General features: G+C 41.1%; 1 protein-coding gene across 1 annotated transcript in view; it reads left to right on the forward strand.

Annotated features, from left to right (window-relative positions):
• The first annotated feature begins 5,098 nt into the window (after nt 1-5,098).
• clcnk (chloride channel K) overlaps nt 5,099-15,081 on the forward strand; it is a 49,559-nt gene continuing 39,576 nt past the window's right edge. Inside the window, exons 1-3 of the mRNA XM_030138840.1 lie at nt 5,099-5,246; nt 8,371-8,502; nt 8,984-9,112. Of these exons, the coding sequence (XP_029994700.1) occupies nt 5,099-5,246; nt 8,371-8,502; nt 8,984-9,112 (409 nt within the window). The remainder of the gene's footprint in view (nt 5,247-8,370; nt 8,503-8,983; nt 9,113-15,081) is intronic.

Genomic DNA, 15,081 nt, shown 5'->3' on the forward strand with positions numbered 1-15,081 from the left:
TTCATTCATTCATTCATTCATTATCTGAACCTGCTTTATCCTCACTAGGGTCATGGGGGTCGCTTGGAGCCTATCCCAGCTACTTACAGACGAAGGCGGGGTACACCCTGGACATTTCGCCAGTTCATCGCAGGGCTTTATATAGTATATAAAGGCAAAATCAAAAGTCCTGAAAAACGGACAAAATAGGCTCAGACCACTAAAGGTTTATACTTGAATGCTTCAGCAACAGAAGGTACATTATGCCAATTATTTTATTTGGGTTTTTTTGTTGTTGTTGTTGTTTTTTCAAAATACAACTTGGTTAAATTATTTCAGTGTGTGTTTTAGTACTTTTTGAACATTTTGAGCACAATTTCAACAATACCACAATAATAGTAACTGTGATAATTTTGGTCACAATAACCATGATATGAAATTTTCATATCGTTCCATCCCTAGTGTGAGTGAATGAATAATGGATCCACTGTACATGCTTTGAGTATGTGTTCACAGAAAAGCGCTATATAAATCTAATCCTTTTTTATTATTACAGAAAAAAATAAATGCATTTAGTCTGAGCCAGGACTTGAACCCCAGTTCTCTGTATCATAGTCCACAGTGCTATCTACTGAGCTACACATCAGTTTATTTTCTGTTTGCTTGTCTTCATTCTTTTCACGATGTGACATTTTCTTCTGTGGGTGGTGCTTGTGTGCAAATTTTTGCACCCTGAGGCTCTTCTCTTTTCTTGGAGGAAGGGGAGGGTCTACAGCAGGGGTATCCAACTAATTAAAGTTCAGGGGTCACATTCAGCCCAATATGATGTGAAGTGAGCTGGATAAGTATAATGATAACAATGAAAAAAGTAAAATCCCATTATGAAAATGTTTACATCTTCAAAGTTTCCTTTAAAATCCAAATAACATGAACAACCTGAAATGTCTTAAGAAAAATAAGTGCAATTTTAACAATATTATGCCTGAGTTTATCATTTACACATGTACATTAGAATGCACAGATCACAGTGGATCTAGAAATACACAAAACATTTAGTAACAAATAGAATATTGGTAAAATTGCACTTGCCTCTCTTAAGGCATCTCAGGTTCCTTATATTTGTTCACATTTTTTGTGAAAGGATAGTTTATAAATGTAAACATTTTCATGAAATTTTACTTTTTTGCACTTAAACAAAGAGAAAAATCTGAGGTTGTCCTTATTTATAGGTTATTATGATTGTATTTTACTGGTCTGAGTGACTGAAGATTGACTTGATGAAACCTGAACTAAAATGATTTTCACATTCTAGATTGTTTATATCGTCAGTGTAATTTTTCCATCCATCCATCCATTATCTTCCGCTTATCCGGGGCCAGGTCACGGGGGTAACAGTCTAAGCAGGGATGCCCAGACTTCCCTCTCCCCAGACACTTCTTCCAGCCAGTAAATGTAATTTTTGCATTTCATAAATTCATCCCACGGTCCTGATTGGACCCTTTAGTGGGCCAGTTTTGGCCCACGGGCCGTATGTTTGACACCTGTGGTCTACAGCGCACATGCCATTTATACCTAGTGTTTATCTGGTAAAGGGAGTTAACTCTGAACTGGACTAAAGTCTAATAATCATGAACAGACAACTGTGTGTTCAGACAGCACTTGGGTCTGCATGAAAAACTAGAAAAGCACTCGGAGAGCACAGACCTCTGCCAAGGCAGATCAGCCCCCCCCACCACACCAAAATTTAATCATTTGTTTCTTGTGCCAGTATCAATATTTCCTGAAAATTTCCTGAAAATCCGTCTATAACTTTTTGAGTTATCTTGCTAACAAACAAACAAACAAACAAACAAACAAACAAACCCTGGCAAAAACATAACCTCCTTGGCGGAGGTAACAAACAGGCAGCCACAGAAGGTATTCTGTGATGGATGTCAAGGAGTTGCTTGTCCCAGTGGAAAGGACATTTACGTTTAAAAACAGATGGATGGAAGCCTCGATAAGAGCGCTGTTGTGTTCAAACTATGACACAAAGAGTTTGGATACCACCGCAGTTATCCGAGCCTCCACTACCACGTAACTGCTAAATGATGCTAATGCTAATGCTAATGCTCCTATTACCACCAAGCAGAGTCACTGACCGACACCCCCACTAGATAATGGGTTTGGGGCTCAGACGAATGAGTCCACATCTGATACATGGACAAACCCACTGGTGACATGGACTCCAGTGGACTGTAGACCACTGGAGAAGATCAGGGCTTAGAAAAGGTGCTTGAGATAACGTTATCTGAGCCCACTCATGAAGTGCTAAGCAGAAAGACAATTTAAACACAATCCAACATCTTTATGACACTAAAAAGACAAGAAAAGAGAAACAGGGACAGAGGTCAGTGAAGGCACCATTTTGGTTTGTGTGTTGTTTTCTTTTTCTTTATCATTTTCGGTGGTATGGCAGTTAATGTTTGATGACACTTTAACTCTTGGTCTGTTTATTTTTGGCCTTGGATATTTATTTATCACTTCATTACTCTTCTGGAATGTACTGGAAAATACTGTTCATTTACAAAACAAACAGGTTTAGTAGATTATATGAAGTTGTTGTCTGAACTTATGTATGTGTCTGTTTATTGATTTAGCCATCTACCCAAATGTATTTGAATTGGAAAATGCTGCTTCTGGTGTCAAATATTGATATGCGATTAAAATACAATTAATTACGATTAATTTATTACAAGGTCACTAATCAATTAGAATTTTTTTTTATCAAGTCTCATCACTAATCTATCTATCTATCTATCTATCTATCTATCTATCTATCTATCTATCTATCTATCTATCTATCTATCTACACTACCTGGTTTTTCTTTATTTTCATGATTATTTCCATTGTAGATTCTCACTGAAGGCATCAAAACTATGACTAAACACATATGAAATTATGTAGTTAAAAAAAGTGACATAACTCAAAGCATGTTTTATAGGGATGCACCAATACCACTTTTTTCCAGTACGAGTTCGAGTACTTACATTTGAGTACTTGCCGATACTGAGTACTGATACGAGTACTTAATAATCCCATTCCAGTTCTTAGTTCCTTTCGTAAATGTGCTTTATTGTTGTTGTCATTAGTCTGACTGGAACAAAGTGCTGCTACTGACATTTAATGTGTTGGAATGAGCGCCGCTCTTAATTAACCATACTGGACAAATACCACGAAGAAGAGTAAAGTTTTTAGAGAAGAAGAATAAAGTCAGTAATAACAAACATGGAGACGACAGAGGTAACACTACTGTTATACTAATATTGCAGCGTTTTCACTGGTAAGGTTTAAAAGCTTAGCTTCAGCAGGTAAAGAAAAGAGAAATGAGCCAGAAGTTTGGTTTTCATTTCTGCTGGCGACGGTCTGCACCGCTCCGTACCTCCATAATATTATCGGTAGGATGGAAACTGGCCCAGCCCTGAGAAGCTGTCTTAAATGTGTCAGTAGTTTTTCTCTAACTCACACAGTGGCTCTTTGAACAGATCCTCTAACTCCACGGTTCCGCTGGTATTCTCTGTCTGGGTACTCATCCTCCATCACCTGGAAAACAGATGGAATGTACGCAGAGGACGGACAGAATGTCATGTCTGCTCCCAGACTGTGTCTGGATTTGTCTGTCTTTTCTGTTTTGTCTGTCATTTCCTGTTTTATTTTGTTAAGTTTCCCTCATGTGTCATGTCTGGTGTCTTTACTTCCCCTCCTTGATTGTTTCACCTGCTCCTGATTACCTGACTCCTCCCTGATTATCTCCACCTGTGTCCAATTGTCTTCCCGCCCTCTTGTGTATTTAAACCCTGTGTCCTCCCCTGTTTCTTTGCCAGTTTGTGTTCTACCTTTGTGTGCTCACTTACCAGCGTTTTGGAGACCTGTCAGTCTGTCTGCCCGTCTTGACCCGTTTTGCCTTCCGACCACCGATTCTGCCTGTCCCTCGTCTGCCTGCTCGTCTGGTTCTGACCTGGTTCGTTCATCCGACTTCTGATTCTGCCTGTTCCCTGTTTACCTCAGCCTCCAACGTGTTACCTTGTGTTTCGACCCTCGCCTGGACTTTGACCGTGAGTAGCCTTTCCCTCATGTCCTGTTGCCTCCTGAATTGCCCTCCTGTGTATGACCTGGCTTGTTTTTTGACCATCCTCTGTTTTGCCCTAGTCGGGGTGTTGACGGGAATCCTCCGGCTCGGCCGTGCTGACCATCCATATTCCTCGCTCACAGGCCGGACGAAGAGTCCTGAATCACACGCCTTCATAGACGTCAGTTATTCTGTGCTGTGTTTTTCCTACTGTGATTGTGTTTAATAAACCCTCTCAATTGGTCATCTGCGTTCTGGTCTTGCATTTGGGTTCAGCCTTTGTACTAGTCCCATCACACAGAATGCTACATCTGTATCCCTCTGTGTCTGTAACGTTACTGTCAGTCAGCATTACTTTTATCACCGTCGTTTATATGGTAAATCTTCACACTCCCCACACATTATTCCTCCTCCTCCTCGTACCTGCTTCACTGAACTGTGAATGTCACACAGCTGTAAGTGGTATCGGTGCATTTGTATTTGATTACTTTTCCAAGTACAAGTACACACACTGAGTATCAGAGCCGATGCCTGATACTGGTATTGGACCGGTGCATCCCTAATGTTTTATATTTTAAATTCTTCAAAATAGCCACATTTTGCTTTTATTGCTGCTTTGCACATTCTTGGCATTGCCCCCCTCTTCCATTTTTTTTTCTGGATTCACCACTGTTGAAAGTAGTGTAGCTGGGAAATCCAATTAATAAGCAGAGTAGGATGGAAAAATCGTTTTTTTCAAAGTGTAAAGGTAAATGGTGAAGGACACAATGTTCCCTCCTCCAAAGAGTTAATATTAGCTACCCATCCAACCGTGACTGCTAATGTTGTGCCTTTATAGAGGTCAGATGCATCAATCACCAAACACAGAAGCACACGGACCACAGCTGTAAGAGTCCAACTCGAAGGTAAGTCTGGGTTCCACACATTTCAGCAAAGGGGTTTAACTTTACTGTGATTTTGTAGTAGGTAGGTACTGTATTACTTTACTAATACAAACATTTTTAGACAGGATGCAGTCTCTGGATGTGGCTCATGGGAGTGAAACCAACATATGTAACAACTGGGAGAAAGGAAATCAATGGGAGAAGTGTCAAAAGCAGACTCCACTCCTCGCTAATGCATGGACACCATGTGGCCAGTCCCGCGCATTCGTCAAAGGTCAGCCTGAAGCAGAGAATAACTGATCGATGGTATTAAATCAATACATCGTAGAGAAGCTATTTCACAGCTTAACCCTTCATGTCATGACATTCAGTTTGGTTTGACCTTGATGGAAGGAATTTCACTAATGCTGAAAAGGACGGCACAGTCACCATGTCTGAAAAATGAAGAAAAGTATCAAGTAATTATGCATGATATGATCAGATATGTCCTCCTACCATCCAAACACAAACACTGATAGGTTCACTGGTTGACCTAAAACCGCCCATAGGTGTGAATGTGACAGTGTTTGGTTGTTGGTCTCTGTATGTCAGCCCTGTGATGAACTGGCCACTCGTTAAGGGTGAACCCCGCCTTCACCCACAGGTAGCTGGGATAGACTCTGCCCCCCCGAACCCTAGTGAGGATAAAATGGGTTTAGAAGATGAATGGATGATAATACTGTGCAGAAAATGGATTTTGCATTTAACCCATAAAGATCCAATGCTACTTTTGTGTCAGTTCCCAAATGAATTTTTCCCTCTATTTAACATTTCTTAAGCGATTTATCACTATTCATGACAGTATTATCCTCTGTATTTTGCATTTTTTCAGTGAAAATCAGGTATTTTCCCATATTTAATTCACTGATTATGTAGATGTTCATAAAAGCTCAGATGAAAGTTGAGGGTTATTATATCAGAAACAGAGAAAACTGAAGAAAAAGTGATTTTTTCAGCAAAGATATCAATAACTGAACATAAACCCAGTGTTACTGATCCAACTCCATGGGTTTTACTGGTGAATCAATGTTGTAGAAGATGAGTGTTTCCATGGTAACTACAGAGCCTCTGAACGTCCAAATGAGTCATATCTGATGACCATGAAAAGATGAAAATCTGTATTTTACACCAATTATTGACACAGATTAATAGGATTACTGGAACAACAGGTATTAAACAGTTTAGATCAGTAGATGCTATTGGTCGCCGGTGGATATCTATCTATCTATCTATCTATCTATCTATCTATCTATCTATACATATATATATACATATATATATATATATATATATATATATGTATATAAGTGGTAATAGATGGAAAAAATAGCTGTTCAAACGGTTTAGGGTCAGGGTTAGAGTTAGGGTCAGGGTCATACATAGAAGCCTGGACCCAGTTCTCTACCTCCTTTGGTCGTAGTGTGAGGAAGCCTCCTCTCTGCATGGCAGGATAATGAAACCAGTACTGTCTGTAGGTCCGAAAAGACCAGGAAATCATATCACAGAATAAATCATATAGGTATTCTTGAGAGGACATTTTTAAGAGAACTGGATAAAGCCATTCTAGATAACTGACTTGAACCAAAGTTTCTGTTGGACATGTACCCAATGTTTTTGTTCCATATACCTAATAAACTCTAAAAAGGGAAAACATTGGCCTGACTCTGACACACCCTGTTCTTCATCAGAACATAAGATGCTGTTCATTCATATTTGTGTACACTTGGTTAGTTGAAATGTTATGTAAGTATGCGCTCAGGATGGTTTGATCCAATGTTTAGCGTCACAGTCTGCTCTCCTCCTCTCTCACCTTTTTTTCACTCCTCATCAGTTTCACCTGCTGCTGGCAGGTGGGTCTAAGTGGACCAGGATAGAAGCAGCTCCTGCTCTGATACTCAGTACCAGACTGTCTGTGGATCATCCTGAGTCTTCAGCATTTTCATCTGTTGCTGACTTTGTCTGTTTTTGACTCTGTCTCATCTCTTCTGTCCTAGTAATCTGAACCCCTTTCTGTCCCTGACTCTGAGAACTGTGGTCTGGATCTTCCTGGTTTTTCACTCTGTTTGGCCAGACCACGTCCTTCGTCTCAGCCCCAGTAACTTTACCACTTTTCTGTCTGAAATCACGTCTGAATTATTGGACATTGTGTCATCTGCCTGAGTGTTGTCGCCGATCTGACGCTGCCATCTGTTGGTGAGCCACAGACCTATACTGCACATTAGCTCGTTTGGCCAAAAGGCAACGGCACCGGCTGTCACATTCAAGCCCCGGGTTTGAGTCCAGGCAGCGCACCTCAGTTTCACCTCTACCTGGGTCCAGGACTGTCTGTATTAATTAGTACTGATTCATTATAAAGAACTGTTCTTTAATTAATCTGCCTTTATGCCTTTATTACTGGTAAAACTGTGCTGTGTTTGGGTCCTACAGTTACCCCCACCCCATCATAATTTAGTGCAAGTAAGATAGTCATCAATAACGGATCAAAGAAAAAGATATATATGTTTGCAGACAAAATTATTAGATCATCAAAAGTCATCAAAAACAATGGTTATGCAATCAAGTCCTAACTCCTGTGTGTCATGTGACTAAAACAGACAGAAAAGAAAACATGGAATGAATAAAAGTGCGGTTTTTGTCAGTACAATGACATAGATATTGATGGAAGAACTTAAGGGATTTTGGTTATTATCAAGAAAACATGTTAACTGGATATCAGCTGTGAAATTAAACTACTATGAGCTATTTTTGTTGGTCTCACTATTTTTGTCCAAACTAATGGAGCTGGGTCCTGGGAGCCTGTGGTTCTGTGTGCACATACACACTGGGTCGTCTGTACATTGATTTGAATCGTGTATTTGTGTCCTCACTGCAGTCTAGTATTGATGGTGGGGAGTTGGATCACTGTGGAAAGTGTCTTCAGTCACTTCTCAAAGATTTTCAGTGTGGTTCAGGTCTGGACACGGTGGTATCTGTGTCCTCTCTGAACCACTTGGACCATTTTAGTCCAATGGATTAATGGATGGAAAGTTCCAGTGACAGTCAGACCTGCTCATCCAGTGTATTCAGGTGGTCAGCTGACCTCAGTTTATGGACACATTCCAGTGTTGAACCTAGACCTGACCAAACGAACCGACATCATAACACTGAGCTGTTTTCTGAGTCCAGTCCATGTGATTATGTTTTTGTCCAGGTTCTACAGAGGCAGAGGTTCACCTCCACAGAGTCAGATATTTTACACCTCCATGTGGAGCCAGTAGCTCAAATATGACTTACTGATGAAGTCAGTGACATGACAGATGTACCTCCTGAATGCATAGACTTAAACTAACAGCAGGTGAACATCCATCCTGTGTCCACAGAGTGTGTGCTGAAGCTGAGGTCTGCTCTGGAGAAGGTGTGTGGGATGCAGTGGTACGCCTACGCTGCACTGGGCATTTGGACGGCCATCCTCAGTGTTCTCATGGACCTGAGTGTAGGAAAGCTGCTGACAGGTAAACCAACACACACACACACACACACACACACACACACACACACACTCATATGATGGCTAATGTCGGGTCACAGGTGTTTCATGTGTTTTGCCTCTCTCTCTCTCCCTCTCCCTGTCTCTCTCTCCCTCTCTCTGTCTCTGTCTCTCTCTCTCTCTCCCTCCCTCTCTCTCTCTCTGTCTCTGCCTCTCTGTCTCTCTCGCCCTCTCTGTCTCTGTCTCTCTGTCTCTCTCTCCCTGTCTCTCCGTCTCTCTCTCTCCCTCCCTCCCTCTCTCTCTCCCTCTCTCTCTGTCTCTCTCTCTCTCCGTCTCTCTCTCTCCCTCCCTCCTCCTCTCTCTCTCTCTCTCTGTCTCTCTCTCTCTCCGTCTCTCTCTCTCCCTCCCTCCTCCTCTCTCTCTCTCTCTCTGTCTCCCTCTCTCTCTCTCTCCCTCCCTCTCTCTGTCTCTTTCTCTCTCTCTTTCTCTCTCTCTCTCTCTCCTAGCTCACCAGTGGCTGTATATGCAGTTGGATGGTAACAGTGTGCTCCAGTTCTTTTGTTGGACTCTTTACCCAGCATGCCTCTGTGCAGTGGCGTCTTCATTCTGTCACCACATCTGTCCCTTCTCCACAGGTCTGTTGGAGTATTTCTAGAAAATCCTCTGAATCTGAGTCATTGCTGTACAGTCAGTAGGGGTCCAGTCCATGTGTTGATGCCCCTAGGCCTTATGGGAAATGGCCAACATCAGCTGAAGAACTGCAGTGCACATTCATGTTTTTGTAGAAAGAACCTCCCTTTACTAACAAAGTTACAAAACCTCAGAGTGTCCAGTCTTTTCTAGGAGTCCTGACATTTAATGATGGGATGTCCGATTCTTTTTACTAACTTGATTCTTTCAGTTTGTTCATCTGTTGCGAAGTGATTCCGAATCGATTCATTTAATTCACCAGTTTAAAAAAAAACATCTAGCAGGCGTTGGTTGCGAACTAGAGGTGCCAAATGATGCTTTCTTGCAATTCAACTTTAGCAGTTTCTTCGATTTGTGAACGATTCAGCTAGTGAAGGCTCTAATAGCCTTAAACAGGCGGTTCATTCTACCTTAAACAAACGGTCCAGTCTACCTTAAACAGGCGGTTCATTCTACCTTAAACAAATGGTCCAGTCTACCTTAAACAGGCGGTTCATTCTACCTTAAACAAATGGTCCATTCTACCTTAAACAGGCGGTTCATTCTACCTTAAACAGGCGGTTCATTCTACCTTAAACAGACGGTTCATTCTACCTTAAACCTTAAACACATGGTCCGTTCTACCTTAAACAGACGGGCTGTTCTACCTTAAACAGACGGTTTGTTCAACCCTAAACAGATGGTCCGTTCCACCTTAAACAGATGATCTGTTCTACCTTAAACAGAGGATCCGTTCTACCTTAAACAGATGGTCCGTTCTACCTTAAACAGACGGTTCATTCTACCTTAAACAGATGGTCCAGTCTACCTTAAACAGAATGTCCATTCTACCTTAAACAGACGGTCCAGTCTACCTTAAACAGACGGTCCATTCTACCTTAAACAGACGGTCTGTTCAACCCTAAAGAGATGGTCCGTTGTACCTTAAACACACGGTTCGTTCTGCCTTAAACACATGGTCCGTTCTACCTTAAACAGACCCAGCATGCCTCTGTGCAGTTCTACCTTAAACAGACGGTTTGTTCGACCCTAAACAGATGGTCTGTTCCACCTTAAACAGATGATCTGTTCTACCTTAAACAGACAGTCCGTTCTACGCTAAACAGACGGTCCGTTCTACATTAAACAGATGGTCCATTCTACCTTAAACACATGGTCCGCTCTACCTTAAACAGACGGGCTGTTCTACCTTAAACAGACGGTTTGTTCAACCCTAAACAGATGGTCCGTTCCACCTTAAACAGATGATCTGTTCTGCCTTAAACACACGGTTTGTTCGACCCTAAACAGATGGTCCGTTCTACCTAAACACACAGTCCGTTCTACCTTAAACAGAGGATCCGTTCTACCTTAAACAGACAGTTTGTTCGACCCTAAACAGATGGTCTGTTCTACCTTAAACAGATGATCCGTTCTACCTTAAACAGACGGTCCATTCTACCTTAAACGGAGGATCCGTTCTACCTTAAACAGACAGTTTGTTCGACCCTAAACACACGGTTCATTCTACCTTGAACACACGGTCCGTTCTACCTTAAACAGACGGTCCGTTCTACCTTAAACACACGGTTCATTCTACCTTAAACAGACGGTTCATTCTACCTTAAACAGACGGTTCGTTCTACCTTAAACAGACAGTCCGTTCTACCTTAAACAGATGGTCCGTTCTACCTTAAACACACGGTCCGTTCTACCTTAAACAGACGGTCCGTTCTACCTTAAACAGATGGTCCGTTCTACCTTAAACACACAGTCTGTTCTACCTCAAACACACGGTCCGTTCTACCTTAAACAGACGGTCCGTTCTACCTTAAACAGTTGGTCTGTTCTACCTCAAACACACGGTCTGTTCTACCTTAAACAGACGGTCCGTTCTACCTTAAACAGTTGGTCTGTTCTACCTTAAACAGACGGTCCGTTCTACCTTAAACAGACGGTCCGTTCTACCTTAAACAGACGGTCCGTTCTACCTTAAACAGATGGTCCGTTCTACCTTAAACACACGGTTCATTCTACCTTGAACACACAGTCCGTTCTACCTTAAACAGACGGTCCGTTCTACCTTAAACACACGGTTCATTCTACCTTAAACAGATGGTCCGTTCTACCTTAAACAGACGGTTCGTTCTACCTTAAACACACGGTTCATTCTACCTTAAACAGACGGTCCGTTCTACCTTAAACAGATGGTCCGTTCTACCTTAAACACACGGTCCGTTCTACCTTAAACAGACGGTCCGTTCTACCTTAAACACACAGTCTGTTCCACCTCAAACACACGGTCCGTTCTACCTTAAACAGACGGTCCGTTCTACCTTAAACAGATGGTCCGTTCTACCTTAAACACACAGTCTGTTCTACCTCAAACACACGGTCCGTTCTACCTTAAACAGACGGTCCGTTCTACCTTAAACAGTTGGTCTGTTCTACCTCAAACACACGGTCTGTTCTACCTTAAACAGACGGTCCGTTCTACCTTAAACAGTTGGTCTGTTCTACCTTAAACAGACGGTCCGTTCTACCTTAAACAGACGGTCCGTTCTACCTTAAACAGACGGTCCGTTCTACCTTAAACAGACGGTCTGTTCTACCTTAAACAGACGGTCCGTTCTACCTTAAACACATGGTCCGTTCTACCTTAAACACATGGTCCGTTCTACCTTAAACAGTTGGTCTGTTCTACCTTAAACAGACGGTCCGTTCTACCTTAAACAGACGGTCCGTTCTACCTTAAACAGTTGGTCTGTTCTACCTTAAACACACGGTCCGTTCTACCTTAAACAGACGGTCCGTTCTACCTTAAACAGATGGTCCGTTCTACCTTAAACACACAGTCTGTTCTACCTCAAACACACGGTCCGTTCTACCTTAAACAGACGGTCCGTTCTACCTTAAACAGTTGGTCTGTTCTACCTCAAACACACGGTCTGTTCTACCTTAAACAGACGGTCCGTTCTACCTTAAACAGTTGGTCTGTTCTACCTTAAACAGACGGTCCGTTCTACCTCAAACACACGGTCCGTTCTACCTTAAACAGACGGTCCGTTCTACCTTAAACAGATGGTCCGTTCTACCTTAAACACACAGTCTGTTCTACCTCAAACACACGGTCCGTTCTACCTTAAACAGACGGTCCGTTCTACCTTAAACAGTTGGTCTGTTCTACCTCAAACACACGGTCTGTTCTACCTTAAACAGACGGTCCGTTCTACCTTAAACAGTTGGTCTGTTCTACCTTAAACAGACGGTCCGTTCTACCTTAAACAGACGGTCCGTTCTACCTTAAACAGACGGTCCGTTCTACCTTAAACAGACGGTCCGTTCTACCTTAAACAGACGGTCCGTTCTACCTTAAACACATGGTCCGTTCTACCTTAAACAGTTGGTCTGTTCTACCTTAAACAGACGGTCCGTTCTACCTTAAACAGACGGTCCGTTCTACCTTAAACAGACGGTCCGTTCTACCTTAAACAGTTGGTCTGTTCTACCTTAAACAGACGGTCCGTTCTACCTTAAACAGACGGTCCGTTTTACCTCACTGTGGTGAAGCAGTTCTTTTCTTTGTGACTCATGAATGTTAAATCCATGTTTGAGCCCTGATTAGAAAATACAGAAGAACTCCAACAGAACCAGCCCTTTATGGGATGGACTGGGTGTTTACTTCTGTATGCTTGATTATTATAGGATGGAATTAGGCATGTTTCATTTAGTAGTGGCCTCGTTAGGACAGGGTGTCAGAGAAGAATCAGTTTTTTTCATTGAAATGCATGTTTTTCCAGTTCCTGCATATTTTCACAACTTCGTGCATTTTTTGCAAATTCCTGCCATTTCACTGCGTACAGTCACATAAAAACCTTTATATTCCATCGCATAATCAAAGATTTTGTCCTGCGTTCTCCTGGAGGGACTGTTTTTTCCAGCTGCAGCTTTTTATGAACAGATATCATGTGAATCCAGTCAGTTTCAGTCCTCAGCTGATAGGACTCAAATCCATCAAACACTTCTTTATGTCTGATCTATTTTTACTATAATATTGGCGTTCTTAAGGAGAAAACATGGTAGAGGTATTTCTTGGTTTTGCCTCTGTGTCATCTCTTTTCCCTGTTTATACTAAATGGGAAAAAAGTCAAGCATGATTTTATCTTTAAAATGGACCAGGCGATGCAGTAAAGGGACTTACAGTCAGAATTGATGATTTTATCTTTGTCACACAACACCTTTAAAGTCCAACTCCATAATGACATCCAATCTGATGTTGGGACGTGTCCTTCAGTAGTGCAGTGCAACAGTAAACTTCATGTTTTAATCCCAAAAACCAGTCATTTTGTGTCCCACATGTTTGCTAATCTTCAAAGTGACTTCTGGATGTGTCGAGAAAACTGTAAAAAAAATCTGCACATGATGGAAACGTTTCCTTTCATCAGCTTTGTCAGTTAAAAGGACCCTAATCCTGTCTTCACATGCTGTGGGAATTATGGGTAATACTAGTCACCAACAAACTGCACATGAACGGCCCCTCATGTCATAATTTCCACTGAAGAACTGGGAACAAATGTTGATCCATGACATGAAAATAACCTTTGACCTTTTCAACAATGAGCAACAAGGGATTCATGCACAGTAATAAACAATGTTTTTATTAGTGTTCTGCTGCTGTTAGCTACAACGGCGTATTAGGGCCACATAAGAAAATAAAAACACCTGTCACTACGAGAATAAAGCTGTAAAATATCGAGATAAAACCCGTAATTTTATGAGACTAAAGTCGAATACAAAAAGAGTCATAATTTTACGAGAATGAAGTTGTAATATTATGAGAGTGATGTCGTCAAATTTCGAGAATAAAGCCATAATATTATGAGAATAATATAATTTAAAAACAGGTGGGAAAAATATCAGAATTTATGAGAGTAAAGTCGTACTCACTTGTTGCATAATGGAGAACTCAGAACATTTTGTGAGATTCTGCTTTCATTTGGGGTTTACGCACAAAGACCAAATACTGAGCTAATTAGCCCCGCCCACCAAAAACTGAGCCTATTAGCCCCGCCCACCATCACTTCACTTGTTGCGTTCGCTGTAACCGGAAACTCTGTCATCAACAAGGCCTAAGGCTTACAATTTTCTAAATTATGACTTTTTATTGCACTATTGCAATTTATTTTCAAAATATTCTGACTTTAATCTCATAAAAGTACAACAGTATTTTCGTTAAACTACAACCTTATTTTCATAACATAACGGCTTTATTCTCAAAGTATTCCAACTTCCAACAACTTTATTCTTGTAGTGACAAGTGTTTTTATTTTTCCTATGTGGGCCAAATATGCCGTTGTAGTTCGTTGAAGATTTTGCAAAAACCAGACTGCTGTATCAGATGAATGAACCCGTCCAAAACTGTATACCCAAGTATCAGGTCACCATATATTGTACATCAGCAATTTTTCATTTCACTATGACAACAAAACCACTTGAACACATCGCACTTGTTATTTATTTATTCATTCATTCATTCATTCATTCATTCATTTATTCATTCATTCGAACATGCAAAGAAAAAATACAACAAAACAAAGCAAATTAAGACAAAATCAAAATAACATTTAAAGCACATACAAGTCTGAATATTACATGGTTGAAAAGGAGTAGGAAGAAGTATAAACTTATTTAATCCTACCCCTCAGTGCTTTTACACCTTTATCATTAATTTAATACAACAATCAAACAATAATATTTTCCTAATTTTAGCATCGAACCACAACAATCCATAATGCAGTAACTGAATTATTCACAACAAGATGTTCATGGCAGTGCTGTCATACAAACAGACTGAACAATTGAACCATTTTGCTCAATAATTACAGCCTATTTATCAGTACAACATCAATCATAAACAAACAGGCCTCACTGTCAT

This window comes from Sphaeramia orbicularis, chromosome 7, assembly GCF_902148855.1.
Source record: "Sphaeramia orbicularis chromosome 7, fSphaOr1.1, whole genome shotgun sequence".
In the NCBI taxonomy this organism is placed as follows: domain Eukaryota; kingdom Metazoa; phylum Chordata; class Actinopteri; order Kurtiformes; family Apogonidae; genus Sphaeramia; species Sphaeramia orbicularis.